At 38.5% G+C, this 23,797-nt stretch overlaps 2 protein-coding genes across 3 annotated transcripts; one reads left to right on the top strand and one right to left on the bottom strand.

Annotated features, from left to right (window-relative positions):
• Positions 1 to 88: 88 nt before the first annotated feature.
• On the top strand, positions 89 to 8,383 carry coasy (CoA synthase). The gene is made up of 10 exons (XM_041974914.1): positions 89 to 243; positions 2,150 to 2,908; positions 3,039 to 3,253; positions 3,464 to 3,595; positions 4,736 to 4,925; positions 5,414 to 5,478; positions 5,579 to 5,663; positions 6,167 to 6,264; positions 6,940 to 7,086; positions 7,206 to 8,383. Exons 2-10 carry the CDS (start codon positions 2,224 to 2,226, stop codon positions 7,263 to 7,265), a joined length of 1,677 nt encoding a protein of 558 aa, XP_041830848.1. The 5' UTR covers positions 89 to 243; positions 2,150 to 2,223; the 3' UTR covers positions 7,266 to 8,383.
• LOC121633045 (myosin light chain kinase, smooth muscle-like) lies at positions 8,136 to 22,363 on the bottom strand. Of its 2 annotated transcripts, none has more exons than XM_041974912.1 (17): positions 22,243 to 22,363; positions 18,522 to 18,685; positions 16,394 to 16,540; positions 16,161 to 16,313; positions 15,577 to 15,621; positions 15,359 to 15,489; positions 15,120 to 15,276; positions 14,627 to 14,929; positions 14,449 to 14,545; positions 14,102 to 14,305; positions 13,466 to 13,683; positions 10,780 to 10,903; positions 10,061 to 10,213; positions 9,746 to 9,875; positions 9,523 to 9,604; positions 9,240 to 9,380; positions 8,136 to 9,060 (listed from the first exon to the last, which is right to left on the bottom strand). In XM_041974912.1, the coding sequence occupies exons 1-17, from the start codon at positions 22,299 to 22,301 to the stop codon at positions 8,855 to 8,857; spliced, it is 2,514 nt and encodes an 837-aa protein (XP_041830846.1). In that variant the 5' UTR covers positions 22,302 to 22,363; the 3' UTR covers positions 8,136 to 8,854. The 2 variants fall into 2 exon arrangements, with proteins under 2 accessions (XP_041830846.1, XP_041830845.1); XM_041974911.1 differs by lacking the exon at positions 22,243 to 22,363 and adding an exon at positions 19,097 to 19,248.
• Positions 22,364 to 23,797: the final 1,434 nt, after the last annotated feature.

The raw sequence follows: 23,797 nt of genomic DNA, 5'->3' as shown, positions 1-23,797 counted from the left end.
AGCCACTCACTCAACCAATCACGGTGCACTAAAAATATCACGTGACCATTCAGCCCAGTTCATGTTTGAGTGACTTCCACTAGTAGGTGCCTCTTAGCTGCTTGGAAAGGAGTGAGGAGGATAACGCAATTCCTAGTTGAAGGGTATGAGATAACGATCTACTTAATAAATATGTGGACAGTTGTGCATAGGTACTACACGGTTAATTCGCTCTTCACACCGCTTTAGATTTATTCAACAGAGGTAAGTCAGCGATTAATTGCAAGTGCAAGTATCTGCCAGATTGTCAGTTCTCAACGATTTACAGTTTCTGTTTTTGGGCCGCACGATTGTACCTGGAACAAAACAGAGACTGTACACCATAAATAAAACCACTTACGTTACTAACGTCTTGGACTCGTTATTCTTCAGATTTGGATGCATTTTTGCCAATGGTTGTCCCTCTGTTTTACTTACAGTGTCATTGTAGCACCATGTTTAGCTAGCTAGCTTTGACTTCGCATAAAGTTCACTTCAGGTCTCACAGTTTACGTTTACAGTTTTACTGAATGCCTGAAACCTTGGATGAGCACTTCCGCAGCTGACCAGCAAGAAGTCAAACTGAACAATTTACAGCTCAACATAACCGTTACAATATATGTTCATGTTCAAGGCATTTTGTTATTTGATTGGTTAGTTATTGATGGTACAACCAATAGTGTAGCCAGAAGATGTGTGTCTCCAATCATATCTCTCGTCGGCGGCTTGATGGATAGTTCCAGCATAAACAGTAATTTGCTAAAACCGTTGAGCATTTGCACTACATGGTATTTTGAATGTGCAATTAAATGTAATAAAATTTAAGGAGCACTTACCATATCCAAATAAACTAGATCCATAACTTGGTTTAAGAAAGAGCTTGCTAACTCTGTGACACAATGTGACAGGGTTAAAATGTTACTGTCTCCATGTTTAAATGTAACCCAGTCCTACATATGAGCACAAGAAGTTTTTGTTGTCAGACTTTGGAAATCATCTGCAATGCCAAGTAAAACAACAGATTACATTTTAAGACACATTAAGGGCACTTATGTTTTCTTTAATGAAGATGTTTTCCTCCTCCCTCACTTATGAAGTAAAACTTGTCAGCAACTGCAAACAGCACGTGCTTACTGGCCAATTAAGTCAGTAGGATAGAAATGTGTTGCTGGTAATATTCTTAAGGAGGCTACCTAAATTTGAGCATGCCAGAAAATATTTATAATCATACACATGTAGCAATAAGTAACTATATGCAGTATAAAATGAAAGTACAGCACAGTTAGTGCTAATCATTCAGAAATACTTTCTGGTCAATTAAAAGTATTGTTGATAATAATCATCTGAAAAGATAGCCATTACCTCAATTTAATAATTAAGTAAAGAGTTTCAGGTTTAACAGTGCTACACGTTCATATGGCTACAAGTCATTTAATCCAAGATGATGCTGTAAGCAGATTCAGCTATGTGGAAATATACATCCTCTGGTTGTCATATCATTAATGGGATAACTAGTAGCACAGAAAATTGCAGGATGTAAGTTAAAAATTTTCAGTATGAACTCTGTCTGCACTTTATTTAAATACATGTCCAGAAGATTAAAAAAACAAGATGAGGAAATACTGTTAAAGTACACTGAACATTAGCTTAAATTGTAGATGGACTGTACTTATATAGCGCTTTTGTAGTCATAGGCTACTTTGATCACTCAAAGCACTTTTACATTACATGTCACATTCATACACACACTCATTAATCTGCATGTTACAGCATGTTCTTGTTTCTGAGAGAATGAAAATTTATAAACTTACATTTGGGTAAAAAAATGCAGCAGCTGACAAGGCTGCATCCATGGTGAATGCAACTGCTTTGCTTTCTTTTTGTTTACAGGCTTCATGAAGTAATCAGGCAATGCTGATTGTCTCAAAATGCCAAATAACCATTTAAGAAATTATTGATCTTGTAGGCTCCATAAGAGTGTATTTGCACATAAGCCATCAGTATTCCCGCTATATATCTTATAACTATGTTCCAAACTTTTATATTATAATTTGTTTTTAATGTTATCCAAATGAAAGCTTTCTCATTTCACACCTTGCCTTTTTTTGTCTTCATTTTCCTTCCTTTCCAGTGTTTACTCACCCTCTAACAGTGACTCTTCAAGTACTGTGACTACTGGGAGCCCCTGCAATACCAGAGAGTAACATGTCCATGTTCAGCACAGGCATCCTTGTGCTGACGTCTCCTCTCCATACCCTCCCTTTACGCATTGCTCCTGTGCTCAGTTCGGCTGCTCAGCTTGTTGACCGCACACTGTACGTCCACCTCCACCCTGGGTTGAATCTGGGCAGCGGGAGCCAGCCTCGGCCAGTTTTCATTCCACCAGTAGTGGACTTGTCCAAGCTCATCGCTCGCCTTTACAGCAATGCAGCGGATGTGTGCGGGCACTTAGATGTTCGTGTTTTGTTGACTAATGTACATGCTCAATCTGCTGCCTGCAGCGGGACCACATCTCCAAACTGCCCCTTCCCCACGCCACAACCGTTGTCTCACTGCCCAGAGGTGGTTCTAACAGACTTTGTGCTGCAGGACCCACATCAGTCTCATCAAGTCACACAGTGTCTGGAGAAGTACGCCGGTCATTGCTACGTCTGTAGACCCGATCTGCCATCAGTGCTGCTCCACCCACAGCTAGTGAAGCTGCAGGAGAAGGAGGACACACTGAAAGATCAAGAAGACAAGGTGGAACCTTTGGAGACCTACAGTGATGTGGTGGTGGGGGGAACATTTGACCGCCTCCATGGGGCCCACAAGACACTGCTCAACATCTCGTGTCTGTTGGCCAATAGAAGGTTCATCATTGGTGTGTGTGACCAAGCGATGCTTAAAAGTGAGTCATTTGTTTTTGCATCTACTGTAGCAGTATTAATTTCTGTTATTTTCTGCTGCTGAAATCATATTTTAATAATGATGTGAGAAAATACCAGTGTCCCAGACGTATTTTCCTCCCTGATTTATAGAAAAAGTGCTAAAGGAGCTGATCGAGCCATACTCTCTGCGGGTCCAGAGACTACAGGAGTTTTTACAAGACACCAAACCATCACTTGAGGTAGAGATTGTGCCTCTTGATGACCCCTTTGGAGTGTCTATAGTGGACCCCCTGCTGAAGTGCATTGTGGTTAGCGAGGAGACAAGAAAAGGAGGCGAGGCTGTAAACAAGAAGCGCATTGAGAATGTAAGTTAGTTTCCTATTGTGTTGGGATGAAATATTGAATTTTTCTTCCATTTTTGCCAGTTTTTTTATATCTGATCACTACTCTGAACATATTTTATCAACACAATTGATAGATTTTTAGACAGATGGAGCTATAAAAATATCACATCATCCTATAATGAACAGGAAATGACTCAAAATCATTTTTATGTTCTTTATCTCATAAATAAGGGTCTACCACCTCTTGTCCTTCATGAGATTCAGTTGCTTAAGGATGCCCATCACAATGAAATCGAGGAGGAAAAGATCAGCTCTTCTAGCCTTCGTTCTCGTCTGCTGGGGACTCTTATTACCCCACCGAAAGTAAGTTCCACAACAAAGACAACTAAACTTTTGCTAAAAGATTTTTGTTCAAATAAAAAGCTTGTAACATCAACTCAGGATTTTCCATATTTATGCATAAGAATATCCTGAACTAAGTATTGACAACTAACCAAGGAAACCCAATGTTTTACTCATTATTGAGCTAATAATGCTGAAAAAAATTGTAATTGGAAATTTTGTGTAAAAGTATCCGTTCATCTCAACCGAATGCAGGGCGTGCAGCAGGCAACCAGGCAATCTGTTTGGAAACGTAAATGTTAAACTGCATTAATAAGGTAGTTTCTAATAGTTGAAACTGTACTAAATACTCAAGTATAGCATAGTGGTGACAGAGGTGGGCTTGGCTCTGGAGGAACCGGGTTTAAGTCCCTGACGTACCGTCAGAGCTGAACCACTATGAGCCCCTGATCAAACTGCTGCAACATGGCAGCCCTCTGCTCTCTTGTAAAATCTTGAGATGTATTAAATGCAGAATTTCCCAACTGGAACTAATGAAGTAAAATTTAGAAATTCTTCTTATTATAAATTCCTTTGCTACAGCAGCATAAAATATACCAAAACCAGTATAAAGTGTGAATATAAAAGGAAAAAAAATACAAAATACATTATAAAAACCATAGAAACAAGAGTAGCAAACATCAATATGTTCATAGAGGATTGTGTCAAGAACTCTGACAGCCTGCCTGAGGAACAGTATTGTGATGAATGGAATTGTCTAATGGTGGTTATGCTCATATATCTACAGGCACCTACAGTAAAAATGATTATAATTTATATTGTTCTGTCAGATGCCAGATTCTTTTAAAGTTTACTGAAGAGAAAGGTGTCAGACAGATTATGTTAATCAAATTTAATAGGTCAAAATGCTGACAAATGAAGATGATAGGAATACATGCAGCTCAGTTGGTTGTCTCTTGTTATTTTCTTTTCTTTTTCTTTTATCTCTGTGAGGGTGGGGGAGACTGCTAAAGCAAGCCTGCCTTTTTTTAAGGAAAGTGTTTATGTCTTTGTCAAGACATAAAGATTTATTCTGTTTTCACCTCCACCCATTCTTTCATGTTTCAGTTCTGCTGTGTTGTGTATCCTGCAGCCATGTATTTCCTGTTTCCCATTTACCAGGACACATCCCACCTCCCTTACCTTCCGTATGTGATCGGCCTGACGGGAGGCAGCGGCAGCGGAAAGAGTTCCATCGCCAAACAGCTGGAGGCTTTCGGTGCAGCTCGGATCGACTGCGACAAGCTGGGTCATGAGGTGTACCAGTTTGGCACAGCAGCCTATCACAGAGTACTCAAAGAATTTGGCCCAGGTGGATAAATACTTTACTTCCAGGTCGAGCTATGGTTACTAGAAGCTACTTAAGAGAAAGTCCTCTCTTAATGATGCTCTTTACTGATTGACGTAATAACCATACTGTCTTAAGTAAAGGTCGGAGCTGTGATGCATCGGACATCACTGATGTGATTTTGACGTAAGCTGACAGTGAGTTTGAGTCCTAAGTTTTTGATTACTTCAACTACTGAAGAATCGTTGTATTAAGAGGTCACATTTGAACAGTTCAGCCATGAGTCATTTATCACTCTTTAATTTTCACCACCTTGCCACTGTGAGAATTCAGATATCAGACAAGAGTTATCAGACACCTCTTGTGCAGCTTTTCACTTAGTTGTAATATGCATCTCGATTACAAGACTTACATGTTTTTAAGTTGTCTTTGTAGTGAAAACTGACCTGTTGCATAAGTCCAAGCAATATATTCTGCAAAGCTCTGCAATGAGTTTCTTTTGTCTCGTTTAGAAATCTTAAATGAGGATAAAAGTATCAACAGACGTGCACTAGGGAGGAAAGTCTTTGGAAACCAGGTAATATGACCGGTATGGGTAAAGTTTGGGCACATTGTTACATGGCAAATGTTGGAATACACTGTATGTCTTCAGTTTAGTAAAGATATCTTTCTCGTAGGAGGGATTAAAAGCTCTCACAGACATTGTATGGCCTGAGATTGCACTTCTGGTAAAGGACAGAATCAAACAAGCTAAAGATGAAGGTATTGAAAAAATTGATGTTTGTAATTCTAAGCCTAATGTGGCATGAAAGATGTCATTGCCTCTGTCTACAACGATAAGCTATTTAACACATTGAAAGATAGAGACCTTAACAGAAAATATGTGATTGTAAAATCTGATCTTTTCAGTTAGATTTAGTTTAGTAAGTTTATTAATCCCATAAAGGAAATTATATTGCATCAGTATAAATAATGAGAATAAAAAATTTGTATACACTGTACAGAACGGAAGAAACCTGTCTAAAGACATCCCTTTGTTTTATCACTGTTGTGTTCAGTGTAGTCCATTCTGTTCAGCAAGTTATGCAATATTATTTATAGAAAATCATCAGAAAGGTTGAAATCGTTCATAGATAAATGGTTAAAAGAGCCAAAGTAAATAAGTAAACAGTTAAAAGGGAATGGATGATTCCAGTCAGGGTCTTCTGTCGCATGTTATTTGTGGCAATATCTTTCTTTTCTAACAGTAATATGATTCTTTGCAGGTAAACAGGTTTGTGTGGTGGATGCGGCTGTTCTTCTAGAAGCTGGCTGGACAGACTTGGTGCATGAGGTCTGGGTCACCATAATCCCTGAGGAAGAGGTAATATGGTTCTGACCCATAATCTTTAATGAAACAAAGGCAGAACAGTATTAGTAGTAACATAAATGATGTGAGGATAATATAATGGATGACTGTCTTGCATATTCCACTGGAGAAAGCCTTTACAAAGCAGTGCTCATGTGGGAAAAGCATATCCTTAGTTTTCTGTTGATAGACTTAATGTCTTGCATGCAAAATATAAGCAGATGCTAGAATGTGCAATTGTTCCCCAAACCCTTCATTTTCACAATTTTTCTTTTTCATGGTGAATCTTGTTTGAACTCATTTTTAACAAACTACAAATACACAGATAGTGGAAAGTGCACACAAGATGCAGAAAGTGAACCAGAGGACTAAAGCCTTTCTTTTTACTCATTTACCTTTCTAGGAATCAGTAATTGTGAAAGTTAAACAGAAAAAAATAACTTGGGATATATTTTCTAATGTTACGCAAGCATGTGAACCACAAATCCAGACTACTTGAAACACAATTCTGCATTTCTTTGCATCAACGATAACAGATCCAAGTTTAACTGTTGTTAACAGTAAGTTTTATGTGTTCACAATCCCATGTGTTGCTTTTTGCCACTTTGTTTTTCCCCACTAGGGTGCAGCAAAGTTATTCAGTGGGAAAACTCACATCATTTCCCTCATCTTGTTGCTTTCCAATCTCAGGCAATGTTAAGGATTACAGAGCGCGATGGTGTGACCACAGAAGACGCCCTGCGCAGGCTGCAGAGTCAGTGGTCAAACAGTCAGCAAGTGGAGCATGCTAATGTAGTACTCAGCACTATGTGGGAGCCAGAGGTCACTCGGAAGCAGGTCAGACACATCACTCCGTCAACAAACACACCACATATATGCATTACATGAAAATAGCTTAAATAGTTTAAAAAAAAAAGGTGTATTTTTGTCGTAATTTTCTGTCTTGTATTGTAAAGGTACTGAAAGCTTGGAATCTTCTGCAGAAGAGGATCCAACAGAAGCCAGAGGGGCACTAAGAAGACATGTTGCTCGATACGTCATGTCAAATCTGACTTGTGCAAACAGAATAAGCATGTGTCTGGCCCAGGGACACATTTGCACAAATGACTAATCATAATGAGGATAGTCTGCCTTAGAAAATGGTGAGGACAGCCATCTTTGCAAGAAAACTGAGCAAGGTCCTTCAGTTTGAACGCAACTCAGTGCCTAACGAGACTTTCCACAAGTTTTCAACACTAGTTTTATTTCAAGGAAGCATCATTAAATGATAGGTGTTTAAAAAGTTTACAATCGGTCTAACAAAATCATTTTGAATTTTTCAAAATGGAAATTTTGTTTAGGATTATTAAATGCTTACATTGACTAAAGAGCTCTAGACTTGCCCACCCCCCACAAAAATGCCTTTTTAAGTTAACAGCATGCCTTGTAAAAGAACAGTGAAGGTAACTTCATAGACAAACTGTTTAACAAGGTCAAAAATCTTTATCAAATGTTTAACTTGTTTCACTTGAGTTCTTTAGTCTTTAAATAACCTCAGAAAATGAAAGTTTATTGAACAGTACTTTGAGAAAAGTGAGTTTGTTTTTATTGTTTGGAGAGGCTTTAAAATTCTGTTTGGTATGTAATGTGGAAACTACTGTAAAATACCTGGTAAAGTGCTTTTAGTGTAGAAATATGGAATGGGTACTGATTAATGTGGCTCTGCTAGTTAATGTGTTAAAGACTTAATCATTTGTTATTGCATTGATAATAAACTTAAATACATAAGGTAAATTGAGTTTAGTGAGTTGGATGGATTAGAGGAAGTCAAAGTGTCAAGCTGATGACTAATTAAAATTATCTTAGAAGTGATTTGTAACAAAAGATGTTCAATATTATTAAAGTACAAAGTGCAGTCTCCAAAAAACACAAGCAAAGCTTTCTATGGGTTTTTTACCCCAGAGCCAGTTCTCATAACTTCAACTGTTTGTCTAAAACAATTTAAAAGCCTCAGAGTTTGAGTCAAAATTGTGTCAAACCATATAAAAACTATTTACCAGAAATTCAGTTTTCATTGACATCAGTGTTTTTAATTTACTGGTATGAACATCTGCTTCATTGCTTAACACACATTAAATGTTTTCCAGCAAAGTTATCTTCTTTTCCTCATTAATTTTAAGAATTTAGGTTTGAATTCATGCTTGCTGAAACTTTAAGCAGTATTTTCTTTGGATTTGACAAATTATCACCATTGTACAAACTTAAACGTTAATCATTTAAAGCTGTTTTTTTTAATTCAATGTTTAATGTTACTGTTTATAAAAACATTTACATGTGTGCATCTTGAGCAAAGTACTCCATTTTCACGTGACCTTATGTTAATACAAAACCTGGCGTGCACGTAACAGAGCAGAACAGCCACATATGAAGAATACAGACAGAGTGCACCGCTAACTTATTTGTGAAACAAAAGGACTTTGGGTCCAAACCGTACTAACCCCTACATGATCACACATCCGTTTCTTGCCTTGCAGTTGTCTGTATGCATTCATATGCATGCCAGTGAATAACTGTGCATCCATGCACTGACATAATAAAAGGAAATTCTTTCCACCCACACAATCCCTTACAGCTCTACTCTCAGTTTGGCAGAGCACATTGCTTCTCCCAGCTTGTTTTTGGCTCTGCACACATAAACCCCAGAGTCAGAAGGCTTCAGATCAGCTAGAACCAGCGAACAAAACCCATCTTTATGCTGCTCTATGGTCACCCTAGATGATCCAGTCAGATGCTTGTCGTTCTTAAGCCACTTCACTTCTGGCTGCGGGTAACCTAGGATTGACACGAAAATAAATTACATACAGAACATTAGCCAGATATTAGAAGATAATAAAACACACTGAACCATAGCTTGCAGTGTCACTCAATGGCACTAAAAGCATTTCATTTACTAGTTTTGCACTCAGAAAATGTTTTGGATCCACAAAAATGCGTCACAGCTCTGTCCCTACCATCCACAAGGCATGTCAGCTGAGCAGTGGCTCCCTTGGGAAGTGTGCTGTCCTTCAGGACCTGCTGGAAGCGAGGCTCAATCTGCAGCTGCATGTCCAGTGACTGGATGGCCGCCTCTGCCTCTTGGCTCCAGCCTGGCTCTGCATGAGAGAGTGGCGGAGGATGATGAAGAAAAACAGAAACAGGATTTTACTGTTCACAAAAAAGCTAAACTTGAAGTGACAGACTGAGTCATTGGCCATATGTATGCAGATGTAGGGCCAAAGAGGGCTTTTGTGTTACCCTCTGAGGAGTTGCCAGGAGAGTCTGGCTTGTTGGAGAGGTTAGCCATCCGCTGCAGGGCCAACACAGCTTGGCCAGTTTTCTGGAGGAAGGAATAAGAGGGGAAAATGCTTTACATGACCAACACCACTCATATCTAAGTCAAGTCTATTCTAAAAGAACAGGGAATCAATCAGCATAATGCTTAGCTAACAGCAGAGTTAACTTTTTACATTTAAGCTACCTTCCACTTCCGCCTAGCCAGAAAGTGCTTCATCTTCTCTTTTCTGAGAGACTTGGTGGGTCTGCGGTTCAGAGGGGTAAAAGAGGCCATCCAGGAGTGGGCGAGGGCCTCAGTACATGACAGCCTGCCTCTGGAGTCAAAGTGCACAGAGATGGGAAAAAACACCATCAAATGCTGCAAGCAGTATCCTTGTTATGCAGTACTGGATTGTCTGCAATATAAAACTAATTTATGTTCAAGCTGGCTGTCATGCATGATAGGAGGATAATTTTACTCATATCACTCTTTTGGGGTTGGGGGAGGGGGGACACCAACCTCCGGTCTTTCTTCAGTAGGGAGCTGATAAAGTCTTTGGCTTCATCAGAAATGTCTTCAAAACTCTCCGGGTCAAATTCGTAGCAGGCACCTGTCACAAGAGCCAAAGTCTCGGCATCGTTGTTTCCTTGGAAAGGGGATTCTCCGCTAAGTCTAGATCACAAAGAAATAATTAACATACGCTTAAACAAGCTTACCCAAATATGGAATTTTTGCACAAATGTCCCTCCTCTTAGTGTCCTGATTCCTGGTGAGATCCTGTGACTTCATGACATACCAGGTTAGCACCAGCAGATGGTGCCAAATCTGCTTGCGGGACCAAGTTATGTCTATGTTTGAGGTTAAATCTTTATCTGAATAAATCTGAATCAACAAAGACAAAGATGAACCCGTCTGCCTCAATCTGGGCGGTTCCCATGGGCAGGGTACACTGTGGTTTTAGGTGGGCTGTTTTCTTGATGTGAATGGACACCTAGGATATTGTTTCTTCACCTGGTTCACCGGTGCCAAGACATGCTCATTTATACCGTTTTTTTTTTTTAGTTAGAGACAGTTTTAGAAATGTGGGGGGTGGGGCTCTATGTCCTTTTAGTTTGTGTGTGTGTGTGTGAGAGAAAATGATTTGGTGTGTGCTTTCATTTGTTTTGTGATAATCTTGGGATTGTGATTGTGTTTTTAAGATGCAAGATTCAAGCCACTTTCACAATAGTTTAACTTACAGGATGAAGCAGATGACTCCAATACTCCACATGTCCGTCTCCAGACCCACTGGCTCATAGTTGATCACCTCGGGGGCCACAAACTCTGGTGTGCCATGCATCACCATCAGAGGTTTGCCCTCCTCTGATAAGAGAAAAATATTAAACCAACACTGAATGTTTTGGCTTTATTTGTACTGGTAACTAGACTTTACTCAATAAATAGAATAGCCAGTCTGAAGTTTGATTTTCTGCTTGAGCTGGTCTCACATTTTTTTCCTACTAATATATAACTTAAGTAGTGCCAGGGTAGTCATCTAAAGATTTCTCATGATGTAACTGCCCTTGCAAAACTCTAGGAATTCAGACGCTCCCTGATTTTATCTTTGGTATGTTGAATCAAGGAAACATCTTAAACCTGGAGGACTTGAGCAGGGGTGTGAACCCTGGTCCTCGAGGGCTGTTGTACAAGTTTTAATTTGCTTCCTTGTTTCAACACACCCGATTCAAAAAAATGACTCACTGTGCAGAACTTGTTGTTGGATCCATTTAATGTAAATCAGATGTGTTGAAGCAGGGAAACTTTATAAACCTGCAGGACAGTGGCCCTCAAGTATGAGGGGCCGTTTGAGACATTATTCAGAATTACCCTCTCACAGACACTTATGAAATTTTAGGCATTCACACATTATACTGAAACCTCTCATACATTATACTGAAATCGTTCATACACTACGGTGAAACCTTTCATATATCATACTGAAATCATTCACACATAGTAAAACCTCTTATACACTATACTGAAACTGCCTCTTGTACACTATACTGAAATTTCCTCACATACTATATTTAAATGCTCTCACATACTATACTGAAATGCTCTCATATACTATACTGAAATCTCCTCTTATATACACTATACTGAAATACTCTTAAAACACTATACTAAAATCATTTACACACTATAGTGAAATTTCAAAAATCACATTTCACTAATACGTATGAAAGGAATTCTAGTAATGTGTGTTAGAGGCAATTTTACTAGTATGTATGAAAGGAATTCTAGTGTGTGTGAGAGCGAATTTCACTTGAAAAGGAAGTCATTTCAGTTGAAACGGAAGTCACGTAGTAGAAAAAAACAGGAGCTCATTTTCAAAACAAACCGAAGAAGAAGAAGTTGGAGAACATCGTGACAGATGTTTTGTGAAGACCTACGCTGTATTAATATTTGTTCATTCGCCTGGAAGTAATCTCAGTGAAGCAGCTGGCATCTCCAACACTATTCTGGCCTCAGCAGAGACTATTAAGGGTTAACGCGACATCAGCCGGACAACCGACAGTAGTAAGTCTTAATGGGGACATGCTAACTAGCCACCTAGCATAACTCGGCCATTGGGATATAAAGTGCTGTAAAACGAAGACCTAACAGCACTGTGAGGCATATCCTGGAGAATACTCCAAACGCAGATGAAGAGTATGTTGTCCAGTGCTGTCCAGGTCTTCCTTTGACATCACTGCATATCTTAATGGCCGAGTTATGCTAGGTGTCTAGTTAGCGTATCCTCATTCAGACTTTCTACTTTCAGTTATCCGGTTGCTGTCGTGTTAGACCTAACCCTTCTAATAGTATCTGCTGAGGCCAGTATAGTATTGAAAAAGCCAGCTGCTTCACTTAGTCATCATAAACTCATGACCACATCAATAGAATTAAACAATCCCACTGCCATTAAACAGAACACACCTGCTATGCTTTCTGCAAACAAGATGGCAAGTTGAACATTTTAATATAACGTTATAAATACAACACAGTTACTATCTCAGTTACATAAGCAGGGTGCTTCAACACTGAATTAAACACTGACAAATAACAGTAACATAGGGTTGAGAACTTCCTTTATCAAACACTGAGTCAAGGATGAGACAGGGAGCTGCATTTCAGTATATTATGTGAGAGCATTTAAGTATAGTATGAGAGGAATTTTCAGTAGTGTATAAGAGGCAGTTTCAGTATAGTGTATAAGAGGTTCTTACTATAATGCGTGAATGATTTCGGTACGATATATGAGAGGTTTCAGTATAATGTGTGAATGACTTAAATTTCACATGTGTCTGTGAGAGGGTAATTCTGAATAATGTCTCAAACGGCCCCTCATACTCAAGGACCAAGGTTCTCCACCCCTGGACTAGAGAGGTCTCCCTGCTCCAACACATTTTATTTAAATTCAATGGATTATCAAGTTTTGCAATCAGGTGCACTGGAGCATGGAGACATTGAAAACCTGCAGGGCTGCGGCCCTTGTGGGACTGAATCGACTAGCCCTGCACGATAGGATCATAATTAATCCCATACACGCTTAACTAGTTGGCCAAAATAATCACATACTGCTTACTGACACGTCCAGACTACACTGAAGAAAAAAAAACACTGAAGTTTTGCTATTTGATAAATAAATTTTCTAACCTCCATGTACTGAGCCACCTCTTTAACGTTTTGGAACCTCATACTTTAAAAATTCATATCACACTTTCAAAAGTATCATCACACTCTTGCTTGATGCAAACAGTTGTACAACACTAACAACGGCCAATTTGTGTTATATGAATAAACACAGAATCATTCATGTATGGACCAAGTTTAAATATCTGAAATTAACATTTAGGATATTCTTCAATGAGGCCATCTGTGCAGTAAATTCAGCAGACTCACCCAGTTCACTGGCCAGGCCAAAGTCAATGATCTTGATCAGTGTACCGGTTGTATCCACACACACAATGTTCTCTGGTTTGAGGTCGAGGTGTATGATATTCTGCTTGTGAACATACTGCATACCCTGCAGTATCTGCTGCATGTAACGAGCACTGGTGGGCTCTGTGTGCTCAAAATTGTCATCCACAATGCGTTCAAAGAGCTCCCCACCAGCAATACTAAAAAAAAAAAAAAAAAAACAGTCAGGGTCATGCCACTGGTACTTTACGTTTTAAATTGTTTTATTATTAGGTGCCAACTGTAGTTGTAAATATCAGACTGAAATATTATGCTGTGCAGGTGCCTCATTATTTTATCAAGCATCTTAAGTCAAGACAAAAGAAACAGAATTTGTCCTTGACATGTTGCTTAAGAGTGGTTTCTGCATATTGCTGAGACTGTTTTGAAAATTTTTCAGCTGTCACTGTTGTCGTTCCCCCCCCCAAAAAAAAAAAACAAAACATACCATTTAAACCTCAAAATACATCTGATACAGCATGGTAGCATAATGTGAAACCTGCAAATGCGGCCTGTGTATTTAGATCAGTGGAAGCTTCAAATGCACAGCAAAACTTTTACATGCTCCAGATTACTCACTACTCCATGACCATGACCATCTCTGAACGTGTATCATAAGCAGCCAGACACTGGACAATTTTTGGATGATGAAGCTTGTTCATTAGTTGAATCTCTTTGCGAGCTGCCAACTTGTCTTTGGAGGTCCGAGCTCGGTAGAACTTTCCAGCACACACCTGGCCCCTCTCTTTGTGAATCAACCGGAAAACCTCACCAAACTTTCCACTGGAATATTTAAAGACAGTAAGAAGCATTACAGCTCATCAGGACTCATGGTTCTGAAAGAACACCTCGTTAGTTTAAGATTTAATGCATAATTTTATATTTTCTAGGGGGGTAAGGGAAGGAAAAGAAAAATCCTTGCTTACTATCCCAGCTTCTGTAGTACATCATAATGGTCTCGGATCTTATGTTTGGTGTCAATGGTCACTATGCTGTAAGACTCAGGCTCTTCTTTCTTCTCCTCTTTAAGCAGAAATACAAAGGGTTAATTTCTCAACAACAAACAAAACTTCTTCTATAAAGTTTAAAGAGCTCATCACTTACTTCCACTTGCCATTTTGACAAGTTCAGACTCCCGGCTTGGCTCACTGATGCCTGCAGAGTTGTAAGCTCTGACGCGGAAGCGGTACTGTCCCAGAGGCTCCAAGCCTGAGCGGATGTGGTATGATGTGTTCTTACTCCGGGTTATTTCAGTCCAGCTACCAGGTTTTACTTCTTGACTGACTTCTACAATGTAACCCAAGACAGCTGTGCCTCCGTCGTAGCTGGGACCAGTCCAGGACAGGACCAGGGACTGAGTGGAGAGCCCGGAAACAACAGGCTGGGATGCTGGTGCAGAAGGCCGGTCTAAAGAGAAAGGAAACTTAAAATCAATATACCTGGAAACAGTTGTGTTGTCTTGAATCAACAAATATCCACATGCATAATGAAGCATTTGATTATGCTTCCAAGTTTCCAGTCATTCCTTTGATTGATTTGTAAGGTCATCTGCATCCCATATTTTAACATGCATTTTAATGAACTGAATGAGTCTCACCGATGACACTGAGGGACACTGTGTGCTGAGCAGAGCCAATTCTGTTTCTCACAATGACCGTGTACAAGCCGGTGTCGTCTGGGAGGGCCTGAGAGATCGCCAGACTGCTCCGTGTCCTCGTGCTACCGACTGACATCCGAGGCCCTGCTGCCACCACCTGTCCACAAAAACAAGTTTCAAAGGCTGAATGCACACAAATGGATCAACACTATCAACACTTGTGACTTTAATCATTTCACCTTGACTTTGTTGTAAATCCAGCAGCAGGCCACAGGGAGAGAGCTGCTCCTGAATTCACAGCGTAGCTGAGCCTGCTCACCCACACGAACCTCCACTTTCTCTGGTGGGTCAAGAAACTTTACTGGAGGCCCTAAAGATAGGAAGATTTTCTTTGCATCTACTTTAAGCACAACTTGATTTGATTTACTTAATTTAGTTGCTTATATTCCACACTCACCTTTGCTGGTAGAGACGTTTGTTGGAAGGCTGATTTCTCTGACAGCTGTGGACAATGATGAGGTAGGTAGAATTACAGGTTGGCTCCGTGATAGGGGAATTTAAACAGTAATTGACCAATCACATGGGAGCAGTCATGTTGCATTGCAGTGATAAACAGCAATCAAATCACAGTGATTAATTTGTTTTTTTTTTTTACGTGGCAAGTAGCTGCTGGACATTTCCCTGTCTCATATTATCAGATAATCACAGCTTTATTTGTTAGACTAAGAAAAACAGGAACAACAGAAAATTATGTGGGTGAAACTACAAATAATTTTTAGAAAGTAAACAAAAGTTAATAATTTATCTTTATCCTTTTCTTCTCTGCGTTGGTTTTCCCTGTCAGAAGCTGAGGATACTTCAGTGTTTTCAGCCTTGAAAGTGACATCCCTCTGCAGCTCATGGCTGTTTGTTCTGATGATTTCTTTTGTTGCTGCTCCATTGTAAACAGAGTTGCACAGGGTTTCAATGCACATAGATCTATTCAGTGTGCTTCTGCTGATTCTACTGCACCTGATGTTTGCAATTAGTTTCTAAAATTACCTGTGATTTGTAAAGAAGCCTTGCTTGACCTCTGTCCAGCAGAATTCTCAGCTATGCAGGTGTACACCCCAGTATTTCCAGGTGAACACTGAGTTAGGGTTAGACTAGCGACACCATTTTTGAAGGAAGTATTACTTGAGAGCACCTGTTGACCTAAATAACAAAACACATTAGGCAAATATTTTTTAAAAAGAACAAAACACTGAAACCTTGAATAAAATATAAGAACTTACCATTATGTAACCAGGAAATGCTTAGAGGTTGACTTCCTGTGATAACACCTTGAAATGTAGCATCCCCTCCTTCACAGACTGAGCAGTCTCTGAGTGGTTCTTTGAAGCAAGGTGCTTCCAGACTCTGAACTTTCACCTGTTTGGCATCTTAACAGAAACGAAGAGTTAAGGATGACAAGTTTCACTTTCAGATTTCACTTTTCTCTTTCACTAACCAATGGAGATGAACTAAATCCAAATAAATAAAGTAAATCATTACTTTTAGGTCTATCTGTTTGGCAAAACAAATGCTTTTAAAGATTAAATCCTTACCAAATGTGGTAATGTAGATGTTGAGAAACCAAGCATATAGAAAACTGAAACTGCAGTTATTTATGTTACTGTAGAGTACAGTTGTAAGGAATTTGTTGCTGGAATTTGGCATTGTATTAACAAGATTTTCCCACCACACGTTGATTGCACGTGTGTATTTTGGTGCTGGAATGCCCAGCAGCTGGATGCTTGACTGATTTTGGTATGTTTTTATTTGGCAAACGGGTGCAGACAAGCTGCAAGTAATATACGCATAAAGCATAGGAGGTCAGAAACCATTCCAATCTCCAAGAGCAACAAGTCCTTATGTGGAAACTTTGGTTTAAAGCATGCAACACATGCAGGAACTGTTATTTTATATGTATGGACAGTGAACATATGTGGTAAATATTACAAATACTTCCTTCAAAAAAGCAGCATCATGTTACAAAATAGTTGGAACAAGGCTATGTGTACTTGAGTGGTTTCTCACCACTTCCTTTAAAATACTCTGTAAAAGTCAAAGAGACCAAATGTTTATTTTTATTTAATTAATTTTGCAAAAGATAGCAGATTTGGACAGCAGATTTGGACAGCAGGCAGGCATTTTTAGCTTTTCTATATGCAGTCATGCAGCTTAAATAAGTGCAGAATGTGGCTTGACAATGTCTTGCTGAGATAGGCGAAGGCTTTCATGCAAATGATGTCATCATAGAGCAGCAAACCTGTTTATTAAGTTTAACCACAAATAATGTGTAGCCAGGTGACAAATCATTAATATAAACTCTCAGTTAGGGAATAGGAAATATCCCCTTTGGGGTGTTTACAAATGATTAAAAGTGTTTATTTTGTTCTGTAATGTTTGTGGCTTGTGAGTTATTTTCTGCTGCAGTTTGTATTGTTTTCTTGACTTTTTTAAACTTATGCCAATTCTGTTGCAAATTTCGGCCACCAAATGGCAGTGTCACAGGCGATAATGTGTTTTTGGCCAAAGTCATTGCAGTACTTCATCTTTAGATTGGACTTAGCTAGAGGTGCATGGAGGATGATAATTAAAAGAACATTTATGGTGAAATAGACTGTTTTTTCTAAAGAAAAGAGTCTGTATGTGGCACAGATTGGAAACTGCCTTGTCCTCTGATGAATAGCAAGAACCTCTGTGTTTGTCATTTCCAGAGCCTGCTGCCATATTTTCTTTTTTTTATTATAATTACTTTTTGTCTTTTTTTGTTTCGTTTTGCCACATTCCAGTACAGACTGGTGAAGGAAACTTGTTTCTACTGGTTTGTGCTGTGACTGATGAAGGGCAGAAGTTGTTTCCAACTGTATTTGTTGTTAAAAATTTGTCATAAACAATAAACTGCTGCAAAAGAACCCCAGTTATAATACTCTATGAGGTAACTAAGATGCACAGGTTAGTCGTGCTGTTTGCACAAATGCACCCCTGTCGTTACTGATGGTATCAGCTGTACTAATGACAAGACAATCCTCTCCATCATCCAAATGATGCAGTAAAAAAAAAAAGCATACATATTTTTACTCAGTCCTCAAAATTTTGTCACAGGTCATCAAAAATGAATGTGGGGTCAAACACAAAGGCTATTTTATGCTCATTTAAACTTTTATTTACAGTTTTATTTACATTTAAACCTTATGTTCAGCTTTGTACTTTGTAAATAGAGATCTGTCTGTGTTCTCTGGCAATTTAATCATGTTTATACCACAAACAAAGAAATTAACAAATTATTTTAAATTAAATGGTGAGAAACTGTCCACTTTAAGCAAAACAGGAAGAAAATTAAGTTGTTTTGAAGCGACTTTTTTCTTTAGGATTTACCTGATGCAGATGAGACTCCCGGCTTGTTTTCTGTTAACATCCTGTTACGAGTATCCAGTCCGTTCTGTCTCTGCTTTCCCATTCTGCATTTTTGACCCTGAGATGAGAGGACCATCCGGAAAGTGGACACAAAGGTCGTCGGCTTCTTGCCATCTTTGTCCATCCTAGATTTTTAAAATAAGTCAACAACTGAGATTCAAACAGTTGGACTTCTCTTCCTTTCCTGCTTGTTATTTCTTATCTCAGTTTAGAGCCATGGTGCGCATGTTGTCCTGTCTGTATTTACTCATCATCTGAGATATTAACAGGAGGTGCCTATGCTTTCACAGCCCCTCTGAAATAACTACGCTTTCTTTGCCCCACAGTGCACAGGATACAGACAGTTTTATCTACAGGCTAATCAAAAGCACACATGTCCAGCCCCTATTGCCTCTCAGTACTGAGAGCAGAGGAAAACATTACAAAGGAGGAAATGTGTGGGTGAGAAAGCATTGCACCTAAGGGAAAACAGAAAGCAAAATGTTTCAAAACCATAAAAGAAACATTCAAAAGATTTAGTTAAAAAGCAAGTTTACCTCCATAAAGATAGTCTCCTTTCAGACCATAACCAAAAATCTCCACTGTCAGCTTCTTTTTTCCATCGTTTTTCAACTCTTCCTTGTAAAAACACAAACTGTTGGGTGAGCTGCTCTGGTAGAGTCACCATAAGGAATGAAGAAGAGCCAGTAGAGCAGCTTTGAGCGCATTTGTTCTGTCCTGCTGCAAATAACTAATAGCCAGATTATTGATGTGGCTCTTATTTAAAAAAAAAAAAAAAAAGCAATTGCATAGACAGCTTGAATGAAAGTGAAGAGCTGGGACCATCTGACCACAAGGTCCAATTGTAAATGAGACACTTTAAAGCTGCTTATTGGGTGTGTCTCTAAGGTGTGTTCTCTTTTTCCTTTTCTTGTGGGCAATTGTTGGCTACAAGCTAGCTTCCTCTGGTCCTGTCTGTTTAAATCATGTAAAGCTGCTTTATTGACCAGCTTAAGCTATTTTGTCCCCTGTTAAAAGGCTGAAAAGGTTTAGGAGTTTTATTTATTATTCTTGCTTTCATTTTATTGCATAATTGGATCACTAAAAAGTTACTAAAACGCAAACCTTTTGTATCTCCTTTTATACAGCCATTAAACAGCTAAGATATTCTCTTTAGGGTTTTTAGGGTTAGGACCTCAGCAGTTCAAAAGAAACCAAGCAGGGGTCTCAAAATAACTTCTAGATATCAATTTCCAAATAATTAGTAGCATATTTTTGCCATAATTATTACAAGAAATTAAAAATATTTATAAAAGTAAAATAATTATATATATTTGTGGTTGTTGGGGAAATTTGGGAATTTTTTTTTATACTAATGTTTTAATTCCATTATTATTGTTTATTTGTTGCAGTCAGCTATAGTGGGGCTCTGCTATTGTTATTTTAAATATACCTATAAAGAATAAAAGTTTAAATTTTTGTAAGTTAATCATTGACGTGACACAAAATCCTAATGAGGGACACTACGCTGTAAGAATGATATGTGAGGTTACACAATTTTGTAAAAGCTACCCGCAAATAACATAGCTGTGGTTTTAAATAGACACATTTCACTCAGTGGTGGTCACAGCAAGACTGTAAGAAAACCCTTACATGGCCTTGAATGTGTAAATAGCACCATGTGTTGGAGACACGCAATTGACTTTAGACCATAAACATAACCACAGTACAAAAAGCACAGTGACTGATGGAGCAGGCTGAGCATAAGTTAACTGTTTACTGACATATACTTAAAGCAGGAGCATGGAAGCTTCGATGATGCAGAGGGTGGCGTTGAAGTTTAATTTATTCCAGGTGGAAAATAAATCAGTGTTGCACATCTTATAAAAAACAAAAAAGATGTCGCATTCATTCTTTCAGGATATAAAACTATTAATTTTTTTTTAATTCTTTCTTTTGATCAGAGAAGTTTGGGGTGTTGCACACTTGTTTTTTGCTTTTTCCTTTCCTTAGTTTTATAATTTATAATTTTTTCGAGGCACATGTTAAGGCTTTACTAAATGTCCTGGAACATACTGTAAACTAACTGTGGTTTCTGCAGGAAAAAGTTGTATATGTTTACATGAATGTTTTGGGTTGAAAAGGAAACTGTTATCTTCAGAGCCTCAGAAGGCACTGCATAAAAGAAGAAGAAGAAGAAGAAACAAAAAACAGACACGACTTTCCAGAATTTTTCTTCATTTTTCATTGTTAGTGAACAAGGTTCACTTTAAACAGTGGGTGTTAGTGAGGGCCTAAAGATCACGAGCCTCCAGTTTTGACCTTTACGCCTTTTCCCCCACACACAGAGATTCCTTCTGATTTTATGAATACTTTGATGACATTATACCTTTGGAATTTTACATAGAGGAACACTCTTCAGAATTTTATTCCCCAGTTTTTATGTAAAGTTTTGCCACAGTTTGTCTATTTATCTTACATCTGAGAGGCTCTGCCTCTCTGAAATGCTCCTTTCATTCCCAGTAAAGATACTGACCTATTAATTCGATAAGATGTGAAATGCTCCTCCAGTTGTTTTTGACTTTTGCCATTTACTTTTTCAGCCTTTTGTTGCTCCTTTTTCTAACTTTTTCTAAATGTGTCGCTGCCATCAAGTTCAAAATGAACTAATATTTATATGAAATGCTAAACTGTCAGTTTCCATTTGGAATAAAACACAGCTTAAAGCGATTTGTCAATCATTTCATTCAGTTTTATTTACATTTAATACAGTGCCCCAACTGTTTTAAGATTTAGGTTGTATTTTGTTTATGATCTTTTGTTTTTTTTAGTTTTGTTATTGTGTCTGTAAAGTGGTGCATTAATGCAAAATAATGACTACCACCGCATTCCAGCCGGATACTGTGTTAAAAAAACCTGAAACAATCTGAAATGTATACCATACTCTTTTATTCATGTTAATCTTGTTGGTCCATTTACTTTGGACTTCTTTGTGATGTTGACTGATAAGGGCTTAAATAGCCATTGTTTTGAGCCTTTTATCTAGCAGCTAACAGCTGTTTGCAATAGAAAGATAGAGTAATAGTATCCTTGCTAAAGGGAGTCATACTTCCTTTGTGTTCTGTCAGAGCTGCTCTCTTCTGTGTTGTGGCAGCTGATCCCATTGTGCTTTTTGAGTGTGTTGGAGTCCTCAGTAAACTTTCAGATTTTTTTCCTTCACTGACTAAATCAATAGTCTTTGTTCTGGTTTCTTCAGACATCTACAGGCTTCTTGACAGTCTGTCTGTTTAGTCAAGCAACTATCTGTGTACCTTTTTTTATTTAGATTTTTCTGAAATGCTTTCTGCTGTGTTTATCAATTTTTCTGGTCAAGTCAACATAAAACTAAAGAGTATTTATCCTACCCACAGTGCTTTCATTTTTGGGGTTGTGGCTCAGCAGGGAACAGTGGTGAGTGGGAAAGAAGACTAGAAAAACTATAAATAAACGCAATTCATCAATGTTTTGTTCTTGGTAGAGTTAAATAAAGGTACAACCTAAATTGGCCTTTAGTTAGCAAATGAAAACAATTGCTCAGACTAATATCACGTCACCCACACTGCTGTGTACAAGTCATTTCAGCTATGGCCCAATCTGCAGAAACAACCACATATGGTGTGGTTTAAAAAACAAAACAAACAAAAACAAAACAGTAATTACTTACAGTCTTTGCAGATCTTTCCAGTATACATGGATGTCATCCTTGAGATAACACTTTAACATTTATTACAACACATCCCCACAGTTCCAAGTCTTGTCTGAAAAATTATTCTTATCAGACAAAAAGTATTGAAATCTTTGACCAAGTCCTATGGAATTCAAAACAGGAAAAGTGGGAAGGACAATGTTCTCTCTTTGACTGAGTATTCCAACTATGGTAATGATTTTACTTCCTGTTCTCATGGAGTCCTTCAAAGACTTGCTACTTCTGTTTAAATCATTACACATCCTGTTCCCACAACTCCCTCAAAGATATTTACACTCCATTAGTCCATCTCTCTGTGATATTGGAACAAAAGCCACACCTCATTTTACTAAAAGAAACTTGTGCCTGATAGTTAGTGGTTTTAAGTTGATAAGGACTAAGATGGACCCTCATGTGTTTAACTGTATGTTTGATAATAGCCAACAACACCAAAGTTCACTGACACTGCAACAGACTGCAATATGATGATGGATGCAGGCTTAACTGCAGTAGTAATCTAAAATATTTGTTTCTTTGCATGCAAACACAAAGATACAGATTAAGCTGCATGTACAGAGAGTCAGTGTTGGGAAGAGCAAAGATAAAACTGCATAAGTACACACAAATGACTGGATCCACTTCTGACAAATTAGACTCTCGACAGACAGGCAGCTTCTTGGGTAAAAACTCTTGAATCAGTCAAGCCTTTTTTGTCATGATGCTTTCTTTAAATACATTCAAACAGTGTGCTGTGATTCAGTAGTTAATGAGGACAGAAGGAAAAACAGAAAAATCTGATGCTATGTCTGAAATTAGAAGGCAGCAGGGCTCCTCACAGCCTGATGCACTTTGGCTTTAGCACTAAGAAAAGCAGGAGCGGGGAAAGGAGCAAACACAGTGGGGACTGAGAAGATGGAAGCCGAAGACGATTTGAGGAACAGAGGAGGTTTTGGCATCCCTGCAGCTCAGTCCATGCTGGAGCCGGAGGCCTCGGTCCTTTTCCAGTATATGGAGTTGATTCAAGTTTGATGTTGCTCTTCCTCATCCCACTGCTCAGACTTACGCATTCCTCTGTTACATTCACATGAATTCACAGCTTTACTGGGGCAAGTATCAACATCCCACTGTACTTCTACAATATAGATACTGTCAATGGTAAGATGGACAAAAACTATACTTAAAGTGGAAAACAGGAGAGAAGACGAATCCAAAAGAGACCAAAATAAACAGACATTATGAAAGGGAAATGCAATTTGGCAACCACTGCTATTGTTTTCTACAAAGACGCTTTAAAATAATTACAAAGAGATCTTAGATGATGCAAAACATCTGCAAGAAACATAGTTGGAGGCACAAAGCAGCTGAGTTTTTTGTGGTTGCTCAACAATACAGAAGAAGAGTAGGACTGTGTGTCGCTGTAGTTCCTAAGCAACCATTATCTGTCCATTTAGATTCACACTTTGTATGAAAGTGCAATCAGCGTGATCCTATAATGCAAATATTCTAACATGAACCGTTTGTTTTTGTCTGATCC

The sequence above is a fragment of the Melanotaenia boesemani genome, chromosome 21 (assembly GCF_017639745.1).
Source record: "Melanotaenia boesemani isolate fMelBoe1 chromosome 21, fMelBoe1.pri, whole genome shotgun sequence".
Classification (NCBI taxonomy): Eukaryota; Metazoa; Chordata; class Actinopteri; order Atheriniformes; family Melanotaeniidae; genus Melanotaenia; species Melanotaenia boesemani.
This window is presented reverse-complemented; position numbering and strand designations above follow the sequence as displayed.